Source organism: Elaeis guineensis, chromosome 15 (genome assembly GCF_000442705.2).
Source record: "Elaeis guineensis isolate ETL-2024a chromosome 15, EG11, whole genome shotgun sequence".
Taxonomy (NCBI): Eukaryota; Viridiplantae; Streptophyta; class Magnoliopsida; order Arecales; family Arecaceae; genus Elaeis; species Elaeis guineensis.
The window spans coordinates 68378432-68402903 of record NC_026007.2 but is presented as its reverse complement, the minus strand read 5'-3'; the positions used below and the strand labels follow the sequence as shown (position 1 = coordinate 68402903).

General features: G+C 39.9%; 2 protein-coding genes across 2 annotated transcripts; one reads left to right on the top strand and one right to left on the bottom strand.

Annotated features, from left to right (window-relative positions):
* Nucleotides 1-4367: 4367 nt before the first annotated feature.
* LOC140853988 (uncharacterized) lies at nucleotides 4368-4937 on the bottom strand. Its single transcript, XM_073249109.1, has 2 exons — nucleotides 4805-4937; nucleotides 4368-4747 (listed from the first exon to the last, which is right to left on the bottom strand). Exons 1-2 carry the CDS (start codon nucleotides 4935-4937, stop codon nucleotides 4368-4370), a joined length of 513 nt encoding a protein of 170 aa, XP_073105210.1.
* Nucleotides 4938-17589: 12652 nt separating this feature from the next.
* LOC105058526 (uncharacterized) lies at nucleotides 17590-21537 on the top strand. The gene is given in 4 exon segments (XM_010941480.4): nucleotides 17590-19283; nucleotides 19286-19465; nucleotides 19468-20595; nucleotides 20683-21537. Coding segments are annotated over 4 exon segments (2970 nt in total). The 5' UTR covers nucleotides 17590-17977; the 3' UTR covers nucleotides 21039-21537.
* Nucleotides 21538-24472: the final 2935 nt, after the last annotated feature.

Sequence of the window (24472 nt, the reverse complement as noted above, 5' to 3'; positions counted from 1 at the left end):
TTTTTTCCCATGCACTGACTGGCCGGCCCCATGCGTGAGCCAATCACCACGTGCACCGTTCACACACCGCACGTGGTGCACAAAGAACTTTTCATTTTTGAAAGCTAGACCTGGCAATCTGGTCTGGGAGAGGGCTAAGAGGTGGCCTAAACCCATCCATTTACTGCGTTATTTAGACAGAGGAGCAACCCCAACCTTTATTCTTGGATCCTTTGCATGGTAGTAACGTGACCCGGATGCCCATGCTGCTATCTCACAGTAAGGCCTATTGCGCTACATGAAAATTTACAGAAAAACTCCACCCCATAAGCTAAGGACACCAATTAACAATGGCACATTGCCTCATGGGCAAGAACGGATATTTTGGGGCAGACACGGGTTCTATCAGAAATACAAATCTGGTCCATCAATTCTGAAGGTTTTTCAATCTGCTTTCATTGAATCCTAACTGGATAACCGGTCAAATATACTTATGGTATAATTCTGTAACTTTCAGTCAAAATAGTCATAACATGTCAAAAATAGCAGATTCAAAGTTTGGTTTTGAGTTCCATTAGTTTTTCTTGAAATTTGTTTTGCAGATTACCCGCTACCAGATCCAACCTCTCCTCCTCGGATCGCAGCCGAGCATCCATTTGAGATCTAGCCGGGGGAAATTACCTCTAATACCAAAGGGAGATCCGGGCAGCCATGATAAGGTGGCACTACGGTATTGGCCTTCACTCGATCTTCAGCTCTATCGGTTACCGACTTCGAGATTGAGACCTAGCCGACAACAAGAGACGACATTAAATGGATGGCATGAGCATCGGTACATCCTGAGCAGGATCTCAGTTCTATCTCGACATTAGGTCATTGGCCTACTCAATCATGCGGGTGGTTCTAGAGATCTCTTAGCAACTTTTAGAGCATGGGTACGACCTGTGACTAACACTCATGATTAATAAATCTGATCTGTAAGCACGACTAGGCACCAGTGCCGCCGACTAACAATCCAGATTATAGATTAGTGTACGAATCCCAATGGCCTATCAGATCATGGCCTCATAGGCCCCAACTGCCTACCAAATTCCTGCATAACAACCTACAGTTCTATCTCTATATAAAAGAGGTAATAAGAGATCTTTAAAAAAAAAAAAGACTTGATTCTCTCAGGCTAATACTTTGCTCTTAACTGCCATTTTCCTCTTTCATCTATTTCCTAAACTCCGACTGATCTAGGCATTGGAGCATTCCCTGTCCAACACACTCCGATGAGAGAACTTTCTATGTAGATTCGTCGGCCATGGTGAGCAGCCCGCATCCATTAGAGTGCCCGACCCACCTCCCAGCAGTGCCATCAGAATTTGGTGGCAACAGAATAAAAAAATAGAAAGGTCATATTAGATTTATAGTTCAGCTTAGATTCATAAAAGGGAATTTTGATTTCCAGTTTCACGATATATGTCAACTTTTTTTTTAATTTTCTAATTTTAGTGCTCTTGCAATAGCTGATATTAATAAGAATAAATGAATATTTATGTCATTTTATACTGAGATGCATGTTTATTTAAAAAAAATCTGGCTAAAAATAAGCTGTCTGAGAAGGTATGAGCATAACTCGACTTTCGGCAGATGTGCAGCGGGAAGAGGAAAATCCATGATCAGTATCACAAAGCCTAGATTTCCCATCTGAATAAACTGAACAATTGATATATGAACCTTCAGATGATGTCTGAAATAAGGGTGAATGCTATGGTGCTCCTTTACAATATTTTATTATAAAGGGCACCGTAGGAACTTTTTTTTTTCCTTCTTTTTTCTCTTCTTCTCCCTCCGCCTCCCTCCGTCTGCTTCTCTGCGCCGGGGTCACCTCCCCACCCTCGACACCGTTGGTCCTCCTCCCTTCATCCGCAAACCCCGAACACCCCCCCTCTCTCCCCACGGTGCCCCCTTGCGTGCAGGCCCTAACCCCACGTGCCCGCAGGTCCTCCGCCCGCGGCTAATCCCCTAGCGCCCACGGCTCATTCGCCCTCGGCCACCCATGGGTCGTCCGCCCCGCCTGCGGTCACCCCCCGCACCCCCCTGGCCACCCGCAGCTTGTTCGTCATTGGCCCATGCGCGGCCTCTCCCCCCCGGTGGTCTTCCCCCCTGCTCGTGCTGCCACCCCCCACCCCCTCCGGCGATCGTGCCGCCCCTCTTTCTTGCTTTTTCTCTGCCGCAGCCCCTCCTCCCCCTATGCTCATGCCGGCGGTGGCCCACGATCTTCTCCCCTCCCGACCTGCCAGCTACAGGTTCTCCGTGATCTTTTTCCCTTTCGAAAAAATTATTTATTTTTTTGGCGCAACACCCACCCACAGACGGAGAACTGTTTTGAAAAAAAAAATTGCTGCATAATGTATCTTAACTTTCGAAATAATTATCGCACCAGCAATGTACAGAGACATCTATCTATTTTAAGTCTGAATGATCCATATTTAATTCGATAATTTAAAATAAATAAAAAATAAAAATATTAAGATACCTCTGGAGCACCGTAGCAAATCCCATGTTTGTTTAGTATGTGGGGGGCCAGTAGATATTATTCATGATTAGAGCGTGTGCCTTTGCTACCGTGATTTCCTTTTTTGGAGCAATAATGAACAATCCCGGATACTTCTCCTACAAAGGTTGATAGTGTAACCAAGAATCATACCAGAAGGAAGCACGCTGTCCGTTTCGAATTTTGAATCTGACAAGGCTGCGGAGCAGGGCTCCCATCTTCTGTACAGTTCTCCAGAACTCCGATAACTGTCGTCGAGGGAGTGTCTGCAGCATTATAGTTTGCTGTCGAAAATAACCTACAAGCACCAATTTTTTCCATGGTATTTCCATGTTGTCATCTTTGACCAAGTGCCACCACCATCTACGGAACAGTATTCGATTGTATAGCTTAAATTCAGTGATTTCCACTCCTCCCAGTTTCTTGGGACGGCAAACTTTGGACCAGGTTAACAGGTTTCTGCCCATTTTTTGCTTTTCCTTACCACACCAAAGAAAAGCTCGCCGTAGCCGGTCAATTTTCCTGATGATGATGTTTGATGGTAACATGAAATTGGACATCCAGTAGGCTGTAACCGGTGTGTTGTCTGAGTTGAGTAGCAGTGTCCGTCCAGCAATGGATAGACGTTTGCCTTTCCATCCTGCTAATTTTTTTGTGATCTTCTCGATGAGCAGCTTCCAATCATTTGGTGCCAGTTTTCCTGTCGGCAACGGCAGACCTAAGTATGAAAGTGAGAAGTCGCTAGATTTACTTGCAAGCATGGAAGCAATATGGCCCCTATGTTTGTTCAGAATGCCAATTCTTGTTATGATTGATTTTTCAAAGTTGATTTTTAGACCTGTTAATAACTCATAAGAGTAGAGGATGAATTTCAAGGAGATGATGTTCCTCCTAGTCGCTGAACTGAAAATGAGAGCATCATCTACATATTGGAGACTTTGAAAGAACCCGGTGGTTTCTCTCTTGCCAATTCCTTTCACCACTTATTGTTTTGTTGCTTAAGTTGAGGATTCAGTCAAGTGTGTCAACCACAATGATGAATAGTTGTGGAGAAAGTGGATCTCCTTGCCGTAGGCCTCTTTGGTGTCTAAAAGTTCCCCCAAGATACCATTAATTAAGATCGATGATTTGGCTGTTGAAATGGTATCTAGCACCCAATTACACCAACGTACGCCAAAACCTCGGGCTTGCAGAAGATCAAAGAGAAAAGGCCATGCCACATTATCGAAAGCCTTTTTACAATCGAGTTTGTAGATGATTCCTTTGTGCTTTGATCTGATGGGTTGGGAAATGATCTCTTGTGCTGCTGCGAAAGTTTCTGAGGTTGTTCTTCCTTGGATGAATGTAGCTTGTGTTGTTGCAGCAAGTTTGTCAAGTTTGCTGGCAAGCCTCAATGATAGAACCTTGGAGAAGATCTTAATTATCCCATTCAGCAAGCTAATTGGTCGATAATCTTTGACAGTGCAGCTTGACTCCTTCTTAGGTATGAGTGTGGTATAGGAATAGTTCAGTCTCTCCAGGGTCATGTGGTGAGAATAAAACTGCTGAAATATCCCTATCAGGTCATGTTTGATGGTATTCCAAAATTTTTTGTAGAAATCAACTGAGAATCCGTCAGGACCTGGAGATTTTTGTGATGCAAGTTGGAAGATTGCATTTTTTATCTCCTCCTCGGTGAATGGCGCTTCTAGGTCTTGTAATTGAAGAGGACCTTCAGGATATAATTTTTCCCAATCAGCTTCGATATAAGGTTTTTCAGAGTAGCCAAGGAGTGTTTTAAAGTGTTCACGAAAACATTCATGGATCTGCTGTAAGTCACACATAACTAATTGATGATGCTGAAGTTCTAGAATAAGATTTTTCTTCTCCTGTTGCTTGCCCATATATGGAAGAATTTAGTGTGACGATCCCCGTTATTGAGCCATTGTGCCCGGGTCCTCTGTTCCCAGAGCATTTCTTCTTGGGTTAGCAGCATTTCCAACTTTTCTTTTAAAGCTGACCTCTCTTCAGTTTCAGAAATTGTCAGGTTTCTCTTTTCCTCATCCTTTTCTAGGCTGTCAATGCTTTGTAATAGATCAGTTTTCTGAACTATGATATTTCCTACATTTGAGTGGTTCCAGGATCTAAGTTTTGCCCCCAAAAATCGAAGTTTCAGAACAATAGCTGCTACTGAATCAGGTGGTGTTGGCCTTGTGTCCCAACATTCGTCGATCATGTATTCAAAAACTGGAATATTAAGCCAAAAATTTTCGAAACGAAAAGGTTTGTTAAAAGAAAACTTACCTTGGGACTGGGCAGTAAATCTCAATAGAAGTGGTATGTGATCCGAAGTCAATCTAACTGCAGTGGAGAGGGTGGTCAGGGGATATATGTTGATCCACTCGATACTAGTGAAGCATCGATCCTGTTTTGCCATGGAGGGGCCATCTCAAAAGACTTTCAAACCCACCTACTTTTTCTAAGTTTATTATCTACCGAACAAGAGTAGATTCTTGAAAGGCTTGGAGAGTAGCCCAATCCCATGTAAGATCCTTTCAGTTTTATATGATAAGTAGCACGATCATGCTAGCTCCCAAGTCCCAACCATATAGACCCCAACCAGATGGAAAAGAAGAAAAGGCATCAGAAATCTCCGATTGCCTTTGGAAATTTTGTGCAACAATTTTATCTATTTTATAGTCACATTTTTTATCTATGTGGTAGTCACATCATTTGATCCATATTTGTCACGCCCCGAACCCAACAACCGGATCGGAATGGGTCGGATACGTGAAGGCCGCATACTCCTTAGAGCAAGCCCTAAAGAATATGCAAGGCCAAAATAAATCATTACAATCTTAATATCCATAACAATTAATTTCAACAATAATTCATAAAATCTTGCATAATTACAAATTAGTTTTCTTCAATCTTCTGATCAGGTACTATGACACATTATCTATCCATCTGCTCACCCATAAATCTAAGCCATAGCCAATCATGAACGTCCTGTAACTCTGAAGAAGAAAAGAAAGATAAAGGGGTGTGAGCTTTACAGCCCAGTAAGAATTCCCATATCACACTGATATAGTAATATAGTCTGAAAATAAGAATAAGCAATAAAATATAAAATCTCATGTTCAATGTCCAGAATAATGCAAACATTCATAAATTTTCTGTCTTGTCAAAATAGATGCATCATCATATGTTAACAGGTAAAATACTTTTGTTCAACAATTATTTCATATCTTATCTTTCATTTCTTCTTTCATAATCACATGATTTTTAACCTTTTCTTTCTGGTTCTGGACTATCCAATTCTATACCTCAGTCATCATCCGGATCGAATCCATTTAAAAAGTCTTTCAAGACTGTCCCAGGATGAGCTCCTGGCCGGCTGTCCCACATACCAAACCCGTGAGAGGCTGTCCCAGGCATAAGCTCCTGACGGGCTGTCCCAGGCATGAGCTCCTGGCCGGCTGATCCACCTATAAGCCAATAGGGGCTGTCCCAGGCATAAGCTCCTGGCGGGCTGTTCTATATGACAAGGCTAGTCCATACCATACATCTCTCTCTTTTCATTTAATCATTATGTATTGATTTCATCAAATCAATTCTGACTTGCATTATGATCAATTCAGATATGTCATATCCATATAATCATGCCATCAATTTCTGATACATATATATTGACATAACATACTCATGCTCAAAATCAAATAACAGTATCTCAGGTATAATAAATTCATCGATCTCAAATCCGACGATGCAAAACCAACGATGCAAGACCAACAGTAAAATAGCATATATATAATAGTAATCATGTACAGGGATTCTTACCTTTACCGATGACTGATCCAAGTACAGAAATCAATGTTCTTCTTTGATTTATGAATTTCTTTAACAAAATATTCCACTCGATATCATATGCAAACAATCATCTCTTCATGACCCTGATCAATATAAAAATCATATATGGAGAAAATTACTGCTAATCGATCCTAATAACACAGATCGAGGATCTCTCTTAGGATTAACCAAAATTAAGATTTACCTAAGTATCTGGATCCTCCACTGATCCATAAGACTTTTAGAGAGAGAAAATCCATGAAGAGAGAGAAAATTCTAGAGAGAGAAAGTAGAGAGAGAAATCTTCGTATCCTTCCGATGAGGCACTCATGATCGAGATCATCAGAGGTCCTATCAGGATGACTCAATATGAATCAAGTGTTACAAATTTCGAATAGGATCAAACTGGGATCAGATCTACCGCACGAATTTCGGAGCAACCTCAATTCACATATTTTTAAATCAAATATATCCTAGGGTCTGTGATACAATCAGAGAGAGAGAGTAGAAAAATTCTAGAGAGATAAAATCCACAAAAAGAGAGAAAAATTTAGAGAGAGAATCTAGAGAGAGAAAATGTAGAGAGAGAAGGTAGAGAGAGAAGAGAGAAAAAAGAGAGAGAGAAAAATTCTCTCTCTTCTTCTTCTTTTTATTTTATTTTATTTTATTTTTATTTTTTTTCTTTTTCTTTTCTTTTTCTTTTTCCTTTTTTCTTTTCTTTTCTTTTCTTCTTCTTCCTTCTTCTTTTCCCGTGGGTTCCTTTGGGGCAAAACAGGGGCATCGTTCTCCCTCCATCTTCTCTCACCCTCAAGCGGCCAAGGAGGGCTGACTCCGCCACCCTCCGACAGCAACCGACGGCGACGCATCCACAGCCCCGGTGACAGCCCCAACGATGGCTGTTGCCGGTAGCACACGGGGGAGAAAAAAAACAAAACGTAAACAGGGGTGTCCCTGTTTGAGCCCGAACCGGCATCTCGCCGGCTTCCAAAAAAAACCGATGACCAGAGGATCGAAAGGAGAAGAGAAATACCTTGTTCCGACGTCCAAAGATAGCTCCTATCACGCCCCGAACCCAACACCCGGGTCGGATACGTGATGGCCGCACACTCCTTAGAGCAAGCCCTAAAGAATATGCAAGGCCAAATTAAATCATTACAATCTTATCAACCATAATATTTAATTTCAATAATAATTCATAAAACTTGCATAATTACAATTAACATTCCTTCAATCCTCTGATCAAGTATCAACGGTACTCTATCTATGCATCCGCTCACTCACAAATCCATACCATAGCCAACCATAGACATCTTGTAACTCTGAGAAGAAAAAGAAAGATGAAGGGGTGTGAGCTTTACAGCCCAGTAAGAATTCCCATATCACACTGATATAGTAATATAGTCTGAAAATAAGGATAAGCAATAAAATACAAAATCTCATGTTCAATGTCCAGAATAATGCAAACATTCATAAATTTTCTGTCTTGTCAAAATAGATGCACCATCATATGTTAACAGGTGAAACACTTTTGTTCAACAATTGTTTCATGTCTTATCTTTCATTTCTCCTTTCATAATCATATGATTTTAACATTTTCTTTCTGGCTCTGGACTATCCAAGTCTATACCTCAATCATCATCCGGATCGAATCCACTTTAAAAAGTCTTTCAAGACTGTCCCAGGATGAGCTCCTGGCCGGCTGTCCCACGTACCAAAGCCCGTGAGAGGCTGTCCCAGGCATGAGCTCCTGGCCGGCTGATCCACCTGTAAGCCAGTGGGGGCTGTCCCAGGCATAAGCTCCTGGCGGGCTGTCCCAGGCATAAGCTCCTAGCCGGCTGTTCTACATGACAAGGCTAGTCCATACCATATATCTCTTTTCTTTTCATTTAATCATTATGTGTTGATTTCATCAATCAATTCTGTCTTGCATTATGATCAATTCAGATATGTCATATCCATATAATCATGCCATCAATCTCTGATACATATATATTAACATAACATACTCATGCTCAAAATCAAATAACAGTATCTCAGATATAATAATTTCATCAATCTCAAATCCGATGATGCAAAACCAATAATACAAGACCAACAATAAAATAGCATATACATAATAGTGATCATGTACAGGGATTCTTACCTTTACCGGTGACTGATCCAAACACAGAAATCAATGTTCTTCTTTGATTTATGAATTTTTTTAACAAAATATTCCACTCGATATCATTTGCAGACAATCATCTCTTCATAACCCTGATCAATATAAAAATCACATATATGAGAAAATTATCGATAATTGATCCTAATACACAAATCGAGGATCTCCCTTAGGATTAATCAAAATTAGGACTTGTCTATGTATCAGGATCCTCCATTGATCCATAAGACTTCTAGAGAGAGAAAATTCTAGAGAGAGAAAGTGGAGAGGAGAGAGAAACCTTCGTATCCTTCCGATGAGGCACTTATGATCGAGATCATTAGAGGTCCTATCAGGGTGACTCAATATGAATCAAGTGTTACAATTTTGAATAGAATCAGACTGGGATCAGATCTACCGCATGAATTTTGGAGCAATCTCAAATCATCTTATTTTCATCTTCAAGTTTATTCTAGGATTCATGATGCAATTAGAGAGGAAGAAAAGATCCTAGAGAGACAAAATCCGTAAAGAGAGAGAAAAGTCTAGAGAGAGAATCTAGAGAGAGAAAATGTAGAGAGAGAAGGTAGAGAGAGGAGAGAGAAAAGAGAGAGAAAGAAGAGAAAAAGGAGAGAGAGGAAAATTCTCTCCTTCTTCTTCTTTTTATTTTATTTTATTTTATTTTTATTTTTATTTTTATTTTTATTTTTTTTCCTTTTTCTTTTCTTTTTCTTTTTCCTTTTTCTTTTCTTTTCTTCTTCTTCTTCTTTCTTCTTCTTTCCTTTTCCCGCGGCCTCCTTTGGCTGAAACAGGGGAGGACCGTGAGGTCCCCCCCCGGTGGCTCGGGCTCCAGCGGGGGGGCGGCCTGGCCGGAAATCCAACAACGACCGGCGATGGGGTTCGGCCGGCGGCTCTTTTTTTTTTTTTTTCGAAAAACAAGGGATCCATCCCCTTTCTTCATGAACTCCGACCATTGGCCGGTCGCCGGCGGCCAAGGCTTTCAGGGAAGGAAGAGAGATATATGGGAGTCCGGTCTCGGGGATGGGATGCCGCAACCGGCGGCGCCGGTGGCCGGAAAAGAGAGGAAAAGGTCCGGCCGAAATAGAGCAAAACAGGATTCACTATTTTCAAGGATTTTTCGATGATCCTGACGGCCGGCGAGGAGTTTAAAAACATGGGAAGAAAGAGAAGAGAGAGAGGAAGAAAGATTGAACCCTTACCTGAACTCCGGGGGCTTCTTTGACCTTCAATTTTCGGCGAACACGAGAAGAGGCTGCCGCGACTTCTTCGGAGAAAAGGAGAGAAATCGGACTCGAAGATTACCGGTGGAGGGTCTTGAGAGAGGGAGAGGCTTATTTATAGGGGATCCTAGAGTTCTAAAAGGCCTAGAGTTCTTCTCCGATCGAGATTCATCGGAGAAGAAGACTCCTTTCGGGAGTCCTCCTTCGCCCTTTTTTTTTTTATTTATCTGGGTTATTACATTCTCTCCTCCTTAAAATAATTTCGTCCTCGAAATTAAGTTATGTTGTTCTAGATACCTATTTCAAAGTATACATTCTTCATGTCATTCTCAAGCTTACAATAATATCTTATATATTATTTATTTCTCATGATCTTGTTATAACAAAAATTATTTGAAATTTCAAACTCATCCCTTCTTATTGATTTCTCAACTTTTTGAAGAACTGTAACATTTTGGACTTGTATTAATATACCACCGTTATTTATCTAATACATTTCACTCGAAATTCATAATTATCTCAGACTACCCTTGATAGAAAAATAAATAAAGATCAAACATCGGGCGCTCTTCACAATCATCGATTTCTTTCTTCTCTTGACCTTCCAACAAATTTTATATGTAGACTCTCATCTTAAGAAAAATCTCAATCTTCTATATCAGTTCGAGTAACAATATTAAATTTTTAAAAAAAATATGAGATCTATGTCAGGACATTCTAAGTTTGAGCTAATATCAGAACTATCAAGCTGTTAATAAACTTGAGATATCTAGAATTTCTTGGCATTATCTACAATGAAGCAACCTACTAACAAAATTTTCCGACTATGATCAGATTAAAATCATTCTTTATTTACAACTAATGTATTCCATAATATCTTCAGAATCAAAGAATTAATATTTCTAATCGATTTAAACCACCATGCTTTTGCTGCACACTCTGACCTTAATTTATCAAATTATATAATTATATCAAAGATAAAAATATTCTTATATGTTAGATCAATCCAGGATAGATCCAATCTTCAAATTTCATATAAAACTTACGGCAAAATTTTAAGTTTCTTTATCTTTACTACCTTCGGGTATAGCATATAAAAATTAAATCTTGATCCACTTTCTATGTTTGAAATTATTGCATAAATTTCATCATAACCTGTATATCATTCTCTGACAAAATAAATTTTTTTCTTCTTTAATTTAACAATAATATCAAAATACTTGTGAACTACTTAGAAAGGTAAGCTTTTGACTTGAAATTCAATGCAACTTGAAAGATCAAAGAATCATATTCAGAATATGATATTTTGAGTAACCAAAGATTTTACCAAGATGTGTATCTCATATTCTCATAATAAAATTCAAGTATATTTTTCATTTAAAATTGAGTTTCATATATGACCTCTTATAGATTCAATGTTCAAAAATATTTCTCTCTCATATGATGAAATTTCTTTTTAGACCATACCCTAATTAATTTTCTTTTGATAAGTCCAAAAATTTATAATGCTCAAATAATTAACATCAAAATCAGAAAAATTATCATAATTTCCTTCCATATAAGTTTAGCATTCCAAAATCAGCGAGTATACTCAACATTACATATCAATACCTCCCACTTCATTCTAAGGTCAACTCTTCTTATATTCAGGCCACCCTACTAATTGAAATCCAAGATATAACTCGTCAATTTTATTATAGATAACATATGCCACTTATGCATAAATTTCATCTTAATATCTATTGATTCGAAATCTAAATATTGAATCATCTCTTTTATATCTATCATGTTTCTCATGATCATAACCTAAGTTCAGATATCACTAGAATTACAATTCTGAATAATTATAACCTTAAACTCAAATACCACTTAAATCATATTTTCTAGTGATCATAACCTAAACTCTAATATCATTCTATCATACCTTTAATGATCAAAATCTTAAACTCTGATATTATCAATCATACTTTAGTGATTATAATCTCAAAGTTTTGATATCACTTATATGACAATCCCTAGTGACCTTAAACCTGGGCTCTAGTACTATTCTGTCATATCCTAATCACTTGTATCATTGTCTCCAAATAAACGTAACCTAACCTCTAAGCTCAGATGCCACTCCGTCACATCCTACTGATCTTTACATAAAGTTTTAATATCACTTCATAATCTTAGTGATCTTAAATCTAAGCTTTGATATTATTCTATCACATCCTAATCATTTATATCGTAATCTCCAATGATCATAACCTAAGCTCTGATATTACTCTGTAATATTCTAATCACTCATATCATAATCCCTAATGATCATATCCTAGGCTCTGATACCATTTTGTCACGCCCCGAACCCAACACCCGGGTCGGATACGTGATGGTCGCACACTCCTTAGAGCAAGCCCTAAAGAATATGCAAGGCCAAATTAAATCATTACAATCTTATCAACCATAATATTTAATTTCAACAATAATTCATAAAACTTGCATAATTACAATTAACATTCCTTCAATCCTCTGATCAAGTATCAACGGTACTCTATCTATGCATCCGCTCACTCACAAATCCATACCATAGCCAACCATAGACATCTTGTAACTCTGAGAAGAAAAAGAAAGATGAAGGAGTGTGAGCTTTACAGCCCAGTAAGAATTTCCATATCACACTGATATAGTAATATAGTCTGAAAATAAGGATAAGCAATAAAATACAAAATCTCATGTTCAATGTCCAGAATAATGCAAACATTCATAAATTTTCTGTCTTGTCAAAATAGATGCATCATCATATGTTAACAGGTGAAACACTTTTGTTCAACAATTGTTTCATGTCTTATCTTTCATTTCTCCTTTCATAATCATATGATTTTAACATTTTCTTTCTGACTCTGGACTATCCAAGTCTATACCTCAATCATCATCCGGATCGAATCCACTTTAAAAAGTCTTTCAAGACTGTCCCAGGATGAGCTCCTGGCTGGTTGTCCCACGTACCAAAGCCCGTGAGAGGCTGTCCCAGGCATAAGCTCCTGGCGGACTGTCCAGGCATGAGCTCCTGGCCGGCTAATCCACCTGTAAGCCAGTGGGGGCTGTCCCAGGCATAAGCTCCTGACGGACTGTCCCAGGCATAAGCTCCTGGCCGGCTGTTCTACATGACAAGGCTAGTTCATACCATATATCTCTTTTCTTTTCATTTAATCATTATATGTTGATTTCATCAATCAATTCTGTCTTGCATTATGATCAATTCAGATATGTCATATCCATATAGTCATGCCATCAATCTCTGATACATATATATTAACATAACATACTCATGCTCAAAATCAAATAACAGTATCTCAGATATAATAATTTCATCAATCTCAAATCCGACGATGCAAAACCAATAATGCAAGACCAACAATAAAATAGCATATACATAATAGTGATCATGTACAGAGATTCTTATCTTTACCGGTGACTGATCCAAACACAGAAATCAATGTTCTTCTTTGATTTATGAATTTTTTTAACAAAATATTCCACTCGATATCATTTGCAGATAATCATCTCTTCATAACCCTGATCAATATAAAAATCATATATATAGAGAAAATTACCGATAATTGATCCTAATACACAAATCGAGGATCTCTCTTAGGATTAATCAAAATTAGGACTTGTCTATGTATCAGGATCCTCCATTAATCCATAAGACTTCTAGAGAGAGAAAATTCTTGAAGAGAGAGAAAATTCTAGAGAGAGAAAGTGGAGAGAAAAAGTGGAGAGAGAAACCTTCGTATCCTTCCGATGAGGCACTTATGATCGAGATCATTAGAGGTCCTATCAGGGTGACTCAATATGAATCAAGTGTTACAATTTTGAATAGAATCGGACTGGGATCAGATCTACCGCACGAATTTTGGAGCAATCTCAAATCATCTTATTTTCATCTTCAAGTTTATTCTAGGATTCATGATGCAATTAGAGAGGAAGAAAAGATCCTAGAGAGACAAAATCCGTAAAGAGAGAGAAAAGTCTAGAGAGAGAATCTAGAGAGAGAAAATATAGAGAGAGAAGGTAGAGAGAGGAGAGAGAAAAGAGAGAGAAAGAAGAGAAAAAGGAGAGAGAGGAAAATTCTCTCCTTCTTCTTCTTTTTATTTTATTTTATTTTATTTTTATTTTTATTTTTATTTTTCTTTTTTTTTCCTTTTTCTTTTCTTTTTCTTTTTCCTTTTTCTTTTCTTTTCTTCTTCTTCTTCTTTCTTCTTCTTTCCTTTTCCCGCGGCCTCCTTTGGCTGAAACAGGGGAGGACCGTGAGGTCCCCCCCCAGTGGCTCGGGCTCCGCGGGGTGGCGGCCTGGTCGGAAATCCAACAACGACCGGCGATGGGGTTCGGCCGGTGGCTCTTTTTTTTTTTTTTTCGAAAAACAGGGGATCCGTCCCCTTTCTTCATGAACTCCGACCATTGGCCGGTCGCCGGCGGCCAAGGCTTTCAGGGAAGGAAGAGAGATATATGGGAGTCCGGTCTCGGGGATGGGACGCCGCAACCGGCGGCGCCGGTGGCCGGAAAAGAGAGGAAAAGGTCCGGCCGAAACAGAGCAAAACATGATTCACTATTTTCAAGGATTTTCCGACGATCCTGACGGCCGGCGAGGAGTTTAAAAACATGGGAAGAAAGAGAAGAGAGAGAGGAAGAAAGATTGAACCCTTACCTGAACTCCGGGGGCTTCTTTGACCTTTAATTTCCGGCAAACACGAGAAGAGGCTGCCGCGACTTCTTCGGAGAAAAGGAGAGAAATCGGACTCAAAGATCACCGGTGGAGGGTCTTGAGAGAGGGAGAGGCTTATTTATAGAGGATCCTAGAGTTCTAAAAGGCCTAGAGTTCTTCTCCGATCGGGATTCATCGGAGAAGAAGACTCCTTTCGGGAGTCCTCCTTCCGCCCTTTTTTTTTTTTTTTTATTTATCTGGGTTATTACAGCTCCGACGACCCCCCTCTCTTCCGATCAACCACCCACGGTATTTCTTGAGAAAATCTCTCAAATCCCTCGAATTTCTTTGAAATTTTTGTCGTAAAATCCTAAGGGAGGGCGGGGGATCTTTATAGAAGAGATTTCCTACCCCAGTCGGACTCTTTGAGTCCGATTCCGCAAGTAACGGAGAGGAAGAAGACTCCGGTTAGGAGTCTTCCTCCTCCTCTATTTTTTTTTTTTTTTTTAATCTGGGTTATTACAATATTAGCATGATTTTAGAGATCACATATCAAGTTATAATAATTTTCTTGTTAATGTGATTCTATAGTATTTTTCTTTATTAGTATGATTTTGCATTATTTTTTTTGTTAGCATAATTATGTATCAGTTATTGTTATTTTTCTTTTATGAAGTCTGTACGCTAGCATAAATAACCTGTAAGATATATCGACCCAATTTAAGGCCTTTTTCTTTTCTTCAATAGTATTTTTCTCTACGAGAATCATCGATCTTTGGCTTTTTTTTATTTGAATGCTAGCCTTCTCTTCTATGGTATTTTTGTCCGTGGCTATCTTCTTTTTGAATGTCGGTCTTATCTTTTATATTTTTTTATCTACAAAAAAAATAATAATTTATAAACTCAAGTTGGCACCTAAAGTACCATCTTGAGTGTGAGAGAGAGTGTTAGTATGATTTTAGAGATCACATATTAACTTATAGTAGTTTTCTTATTAACATGATTCCACGGTATTTTTCTTTATTATTATGATTCTATATTATTTTTTTTGTTACCATGATTTTGTGCCAGTCATTATTATTTTTCTTTTGTGGAGTCTATATACTAGTATAAATGACCCGTAAAATATATCAAATAAAATTAAAACATAGATAATAAAGTCTTCTTCTCTTTCTTTTTCTCTTTTATTTATTTTTTTTCTATAAATATTTTAACAATCTAGTCCGGCAAAAATGGCGACGAAGGTCAGCAGCATTGCACTAGCACCATGGTTGGGAATATACTAAATGCAAAGTTCCATGGTGAGTGGGTCACGTGCCTCCCTTACACCAAGGTAGAGGGGCAACTTAATGTTGGTCGTGGTTTACCATTGTGGTATGGGTTTGTTGGATCATTTGAAAGAGGCGGAATAGAAGAATTTTTAGATTTGAGTTGTATCTTCCAAATGCTATGTTTAGCTTTTTTTTTTGTTTCTACATTTGAAGGTTGGTTCTCTTCAGATAAATGGAATCCGAAGGGTAGCCTTCATCAGTCTTGGTGGTCTTTAAGAATCTTAAAGAGTTAGCTGTGAAGTTGGTCCATAAATTCTCCACACTCATTAGTATCTCCCATACACTCTCCTCTCCTCTTCTAGCTCTTGAGATTTTATTCGTCGATCCTCTGTAGATGGCTAAAAAGCATGTTTTGGTATTTCCACTCCTGTATATGCTTGATATAATAAACCTGGGTAGCCTGCCCTCCCAACTTTCATCCAAAAAAAAAATTTCGGTCATGGTTAAATTAGCCATAAAAACTTGATTAGCACCGGCTTGAGTTCTGTAAGACTTGAATCCGTGTTTGCAATTTATCTAAGCATTATCTTAGCTCTATGTCCACACCCATGTATCGTGCCACTAACCTTTGGATGTCAAATTTGCTACCACAAAAAAAGTTTGTTCTTGAGCTGCGTCAAGGTCACCTATTGAAGTGTTCCAATGAGATTCAAGGTGAAGATTGACTCTCAATAAAGAATATTGGTTGTTTGGCAAGTGTTGGTCAGAGGCTGCTGTAAAACTCTTGCAGGTAGCAGGCTTTATATGTGTGAGAGATTACATTTTGTCATCAAATAATTGCTAACGGTTAGCCATATGCTGAGTATAGATATGGAAAGCCACATCTGGGTTGTCCAATCAGTTAGCAAATATATATTGACAGCTATAAATTAACTACCCTTTACCAAAAAAAGAAACTATCCTTACAGTTACGTAGGCTTCATACGATCATAGGCAGTGTTTACGAATCATACTATCTTATTCTTGTTTATATGATGGTTAACTTCGAGATGCATCGTAGCACACATGTTTGCTTCTTTTACTTGCTTCACCTTCAGCTTTGAGGAGCAGAGATCAACTTGCTCCCCTTTTTGAGAACTAAATTCTAAAGTAGTCGGCATGGACATTGGACCCATCTTGAGGCTTCATAGTTTAGGACCCTATCAAGTTCAATATAAAAAGGTTAGAACAAAATCTCGTATCCAACAATACCCAAGAAAACAATGATTATATAAAATTTTGTTTATTCGTCATTACATTTATTGATATATTTTCATTTAAAATATTAACTACTCTTTATAAGCATAAGAAGGGACATTTCTCCAACTCTGTCCGTCTTCTCTTATCACGTTTCTAGAGCTAAACAAGACAGAAAATTTAAATTCTGCTTAATTATACATATCACGTAATTAATCCAAAAGAAGTGTGGGAAAAAAAAAAAGAGGTTAAATGAGTCTCTCAACATTCAATCTTCGCGCGTGAAAGACTATGGAGAAATTAAGCGTCGATGTGACTGCATTGATTTAATTTTGATAGAATTGGACCGAGTCAATTGCGTTGATTGTCCTTCTGTACTTTTGGGTCGGCAGATTTGTCGTGCTCCATAGGCCTGATCCCACGAACTAATTAGGAGCTTTGATTGGTGGAATCATCTCTCTTTCCTGGCTCCTTGACTATGTATTTCCATTCCCCTTTCTTCGGTGCTACGGCAAGTCTGAGTCCCCTCTTTTGGCTTGGTTCGTGAACAACTCAAATACATAATTGGGTGGACGCATCTATTTATCGTGCAGCTTTTCCACAGGCCCAGCCCCATTAAAAGCCTTTGATTGGTGGAATCATCTCTCTTTTCCATTTCCACGTCCATTTCCCTGTGCTACGGTAGTCTGAATCCCGACTCCTTTTCATTTTTCCTTTTCGAGAAGTCTGAATCCCTACTTTTGGCTTGGTTCGCGAACACCTCTGATGCGTTATTGGGTCGATGCATCCACCCACAAGTTCGGCCCCATCAAAAGCCTTTGATTGGTGGAATGATCATCTGATCTCTCTTGCCTAGCAGCTTCACTATCTGTCGTCCCACCCTTCAAAAAAGACTGCTATCTTCGCATTGCGTCAGTCAACTCTCTCGGCGGTCTCCTACCGCAGTAGTCGTTTTTTGTGATCTACTTCAGCCGCCACTCAGCATGAATTATTATTTCCTACCTTCAGCTCCATGAGGTAAGCCTTCCATTCTCTACTTATTCTTCCTCATCAATGGAGTTCCATGGATTTCTTCTCCTCATAGGCACTCTGTTCTTCACCTTGCTGTATCCCCAACCGATGCTATCGATGCCGCATAACAACTCCACCGATCTCTCGGCGCTGCTGGGCTTCAAGGCGGCCATTGATGACCCGACTGGGATTCTGGCAACCAGTTGGACTCCCAGTATCTCCTTCTGCGCTTGGATTGGCATCTCTTGCAGCCACCGGAGGCAGAGAGTCACCGCCCTCGTACTTAACAATATGTCTCTTCAAGGCACCATCTCGCCTCACCTTGCGAATCTCTCCTTCCTGTCTCGCCTGGATCTCCATAACAACTCTCTCTCTGGCCCCATTCCTGATGGCCTCGGGCGTCTTCACCGTCTTAGATGGCTCTCGCTGCAGCGAAACCAACTCTCCGGGCCCATACCACCTGCCATCTTCAACCTGTCTTCGCTCAATACCATCAACCTCTTCCACAACAATTTGTCGGGGTCTCTCCCGAAAAATCATAGCTTTTTTCTTCCTCAACTCCGACTCTTCGTCGTCGAATCCAATCAGCTTAGCGGCACGATCCCATCAAGCCTCGGTCGCTGCCTTGACCTTCAGTTTCTGTCCTTGTCAACCAACCATTTCACCGGAACCATACCAGTTGAGCTCACAAACTTGCAGAAGCTTATCGTCTTATATCTCGATCACAACAAACTGAACGGGACGATCCCGGACTCCCTAAACAACCTCACGAAGCTCACTGACCTTGACCTCAGTGTGAACTTCCTGAGTGGGGAAATTCCCTCTGGGTTGGGCGGTCTGCAAAGCGTCCAATGGTTGGTCCTGGGAACAAATAGCCTAACCGGCCCAATACCAGCTTCACTATGGAACGCTTCCACGATCGAAGAATTGGACCTTTCCATTAACAGCCTGACAGGTCCTGTGCCCATCGAACTCGGAAGAAACATGCCATTTCTCACATCATTACATCTGGGAGGGAATTATCTAAGCGGCGGGCTTGACTTCATCACCTCTCTTTCCAACTGCAGAGTTTTAGAGAACCTACATGTTGAATTCAATGAGCTAGATGGTGTTCTTCCTGCATCCGTCGCTAACCTCTCTTCTAATCTACTCAAGTTTACTGCTTACAATAATCATATCATAGGGCAAATTCCTGCAGGATTGGCTAATTTGAGTAGCCTGGTGGAGGTATACTTGATGTTCAATGAGCTGACGGGAAAAATACCGACAGCGTTAACGAGGATGGAAGGACTTCAGGAGCTGGACCTTGTTGGTAATAGAATCCATGGTCCCATCCCGAGCGAGCTCGGCCAGCTCGGAGCTTGGACGGACTAGCTCTTGACGGGAACTTGCTCTCTGGATTAATACCAGTCTCAGTGGGGAACATCAGTGGGCTCCAGCTCCTGAGTCTTGCTGCCAATTCATTGTCGTCGGCCATACCCCACAGTCTCTGGAGCCTAAGCAGCCTCTTGGAACTCAACTTGTCAGGAAATTTTTTGAAGGCTCACTTCCTCCAGATGTGGGAAATTTGAAGAGCATAGACGTAATGGATCTATCAGCAAACCAGTTTTCAGGTATCATCCCAAGTGCCATTGGACAGCTTCAGATGCTCGAATTTCTGGATATGTCTCATAACTTGTTCCAGGGTCCTATTCCACAAACCTTTGGTGGACTGATCAGCATCAAGTACTTGAACCTCTCGTCCAATGACCTCACAGGTGCCATACCTCGGTCCCTAGCTAACCTACGGTACCTTACCGGCCTAAACCTTTCTTTCAACAGGTTGGAGGGAAAAATACCCAATGGAAGCATATTCTCAAATCTCACCATCCAATCTCTAAAAGGGAATGCAGGATTATGCGGAGCACCAAAGTTAGGCTTTCCACCTTGCCCTGAAAACGCCACGGTTTCCAATCCAAGGGGACGACATGTACTCAAAGTTGCTCTTACTGTAAGTGCTTCCATGCTACTCCTCGTTGCTTGCTTCAGTGTTCTCTTAGTGTTACTAGCTCGTCGAAGGAGGAAAAAGACCACAGCTTCCACCCATCCGCCGAGTCTGAACGACCACAGATTGATTTCATATCATGAGCTCATCCGTGCAACTGACGACTTCAGTGAGGCTAACTTATTAGGAAGAGGGAGCTTTGGCTCAGTATTCAGGGGACGTCTAGATGATGGATTAGATGTTGCAGTAAAAGTATTGAATCTGGAAATGGAAGCGGCTTCGAGGAGCTTTGATGCAGAGTGTCGTGCACTGCGCGTGGTTCGGCACAGGAACCTCATCAAGATCATCAGCACCTGCTCCAACTTGGATTTCAAGGCATTGGTTCTTCAATACATGCCCAATGGCAGCCTCGAGAAATGGCTGCATTCCCACAATTACTGCTTGAGCCTACTGCAAAGGATAAACATAATGTTGGATGTAGCATCAGCATTGGAGTACCTTCACCACCACCATCCTCAAGTTGTCTTGCATTGTGATCTAAAGCCAAGCAATGTGCTGTTGGATGAAGACATGAATGCGCATTTAGGCGACTTTGGCATTGCCAAATTGCTGCTAGGTGACAGCAAATCCATGGTGTCAGCGAGCACACCAGGCACAATTGGCTACATTGCTCCAGGTAACCATATTATCACCATTAGTAAATAACAAGATAGCGTTGCCTAAAGTTCGAGTCACCTTTTGCTAACCATTTTGTGTCCAACAGAATATGGATCGACCGGGAGAGTCTCAAGAAGTGTCGATGTCTATAGCTATGGCATTCTGCTGCTAGAGATCATTACAAGGAAGAAGCCAACCGATGCCATGTTTGAAGGGGAATCCAGCCTCAGGAATTGGGTGTTTGAGGCGCATCCCACTGCGGTGTTGGATATTGTGGACAACAACCTCTTTAAAGATGAGCAAGCTGACCCAATCACCAGGCATCAATGCCTCTCAGCTTCCTTGGAATTGGGCTTGCTGTGTTCTAAGGACTCACCCAAGGATAGGATCCTGATGAAAGACGTCGTCCCCAGATTGCAGAAGATCAAGAAGAATTACTTGTCAAAGCAGCCTAGAGCTTAAAGCATTGTACCAAGCTTTTGTGATCATGGCATCTCCAGAGTGCTTGTCATCAAAGAGCAAACAGACATGTTTCTGTCTAGCTGCACAAGTATGACTGGTTAGTGACCACAAAAGATCTCTGGAAACATTCCACTATCCCTTTTTTTTCCCCCTACTTGAAATGCCCCAGCTGCTGCTAATGTAGTCTTCGCTTTGATCTACTGTTACATCAAAATAATAATAATAATAATAATAATAATAATAATCTACTGTGTAAATTACCTGAATCCAGTTTGATAGAACTGGACTTGTAAAATTTCTCTTCCAAAATTCCATCTAATAGTATTGCAAAGTTGTGCCATTTAAATATGCAAGGAGGCCTTTCCTGCACGTTTAGATCAAACATATCACAAGAAGTGTTACAATGACTGCTCTGAACACGAAACATTGTTGAAATCAAACTAGTGGATGTTCTAGTTGTTTCACCCTTCTATATGTAAGAAGATTCTGGATTCAAATATTGGTGTTATTTTTTCCCTAAGTATTAGACTCGATTAATTTCATTCAGTGATGCTTCCACTGTTAATCTTTATAAAAATATATAATTTTCTTCAAAAAAAATCATTATATGTTGAGAGAGGGCCAAGTCACAAACAGAGATATCTGCAGGGGCTTGATCTGATTCCTTAAACCAAACTATAATATCTGTAGATGCAGCAGTGTGGTTGTTAGTTTTGTCATCAAGCTCATTAAAGAACGAGTTGATGAAATCACTACCAGTTAATTGAAAACCAAGGGAGGCAAAATAAATGTTGAGTGAACTATGCAAATACCGGGATTTTTGTATTTGAGGAATTCATCCAGAAAAAAACTAAGCATGCTGGCTATCTAAATCTGGTCGTATGAAACGAGATAATGAGATCATTAGCTGTAGCATTGGAACCTGCAGTTGCTCCACTCCTCCATTTGGGAGAATGTTTGTTTCAAATATTGGGAGGAGTTTTCAATCGTCTGCGAATGGGTAATTCTGATTGGTCGTATTTCCACTGTTAAACTCCCTCAAAAAAGCCTCAACGCTTCATCATTAGTAAAATTTCTGAAATTAGTTTGCAATACCGGAATAGTGAGGAAATATGGCTGTATTTGATTTGCTAACTAATTAAAAGAAAGAGTTCCAATGGGCATGGAAATCTACAGACTTTTAAAAAAGAAAACTCTACAAAACTATAGTAGCACTGTTAAGTGTATATATCAATCTCACAAAATTCTGAAATTACTAAACAAAAGGAAATTAAGACAACAAGTTTTAGCCCCACGGTCATGTAATAAGGTGGTTTTGGCAAGGTGCAAAGGAAAATTTAACCACCCCCTTCCACCCCTTGCATGAATACAAACCGTAACAGCCCAGCCCTCAGGGCTCTTGGGCCTTGCAAAATCTGAAGAGCCCAAAACAGGGCCCGACGGGAGGAGGAGGAAGACTCTTAACCAGAGTCTTCTTCCTCTCCGACTCCGGCAAAATCGGATCGATAGAGTCCGATTAGGGGTAGGAAATCACCTCTATAAAATCCTATTTCTCTCTTCTAAAGCTAGCCATGACGAGCACCAGATTTCTTCTTTTATTTTTTTTGAATTTTTTCGTTGAAGCCGCAGATGTCCTCATCGTGTTCATCTAAAATACTCACCGGAGTCGGAGGTAAACCCGTCTTCTCCTTCCTCTCTTCCTTCCTCTCTTTTCCACGGCTTCGTGCACCCTCTCCGGCCTTCGGGATCGTCGGAAACTCCATGAACAAGATGACCCCTATTTTGCTCTGTTCGGCAGGGCCATATTCCTCTCTTTTCCGGCCACCGGCACCGCCGGTTGCGGCGTCCCATCCTCGAGATCGAACCCTCATATCTCTCTCTCCTTTCCCTTGAGCGCTTGGCCACCGGCGATCGGCCAATGGTCAGAATTCATGAAGAAAGGGGACGGATCCCCTGTTTTTCAAAAAAAAAAAAAAGAGCCGGCCGCCCTCGGCCGTTGTCGGATCTCCGGCCAAGCCGCCACCTCGTCGGACCCAAGCCATCGAGGGGAGGGGGGGACCTCATGGTCTTCTCCTGTTTTGGCCCAAAGGAACCCACAGGAAAGAAAAGAAAAGAAGAAGGAAGAAGAAGAAGAAAAGAAAAGAAAAGAAAAAGGAAAAAAGAAAAAGAAAAAGAAAAGGAAAAAGAAAGAAAAGAAAAAGAGAAGAAGAAAAAGAAAAAGAGGAAGAAAAAAAAAGAAAAAGAAAAAGAGAAAAATAAAAAATAAAATAAAATAAAAAGAAGAAGAAGAGAGAAAAATTTTCTCTCTCCAGTTTCTCTCTCTAGATTCTCTCTATTTTCTCTCTCTAGATCTTTCTCTCTTTTTGTGGATTTTATCTCTCTAGAATCTTTCTACTCCCTATCTGATTGTATCACAGACCCTAGGATAAATTTGAAATAAAAATATGATGATTTGAAATTGCTCCAAAATTCATGCAGTAGATCTGATTCCAGTCCGATCCTATTCGAAATTGTGACACTTGATTTATATTAAGTCATCCTGATAGGACCTCTGATGAGCTCGACCATGATTGCCTCATCGAAAGGATACGAAGATTTCTCTCTCCACTTTCTCTCTCTACTTTCTCTCTCTAAAATTTTCTTTTTCTTCATGGATTTTCTCTCTCTAAAAGTCTTGTGGACCAATGGAGGGTCTAGATACTTAGACGAATCTCAGTTTTGGGTAATCCTAGGAGAAATCCTAGATTTATGTTATTAGGATTGATTATCGAATAATTTTCTCCATATATGATTTTTAGGGTTATGAAGAGATGATTGTCTGCATATGATCTCGAGTGGAATATTTTGTTAAAGACATTCATAAATCAAAGAAGAACATTAATTTTGTGCTTGGATCAGTCACCGGTAAAGGTAAGAATCTCTGTACATGATCATCATTATATATGTTATTTTACCGTTGGTTTTATCTCATTGATTTTGCATCATTGGATTTGAGATCGATGAATTTGTTATATCTGAGACACTGTTATCTATTTATGTGATTTTGAGCATGAGTATGTTATATCAATACATATGTATCAGGGATTGATGGCATGATTATATGGGTATGACATATTTATTACACTACAAAATTTGAATTGATTAATGAAGTCAAATATTATAATTTCATGAAAATGAGAAGAAAGAGAAATATGGTTTGGACTGGCCTTGTCATGTGGAATAGCTTGCCAGGAGCTTATGCCTGGGACAGCCCTCACAGGCTTATATGTAGAAGAATATGATCCGAGAAAGATCATTAAGAATCTGATCCGAGAAAAATCATGAATGATTTGATCTGAGAAAGATCATAGCCACTCTGATCCGAGAAAGATCATGAATATTTCGATCCGAGGAAGATCACAAAAATCGATCCGAATAAAAGATCGTCACATGAT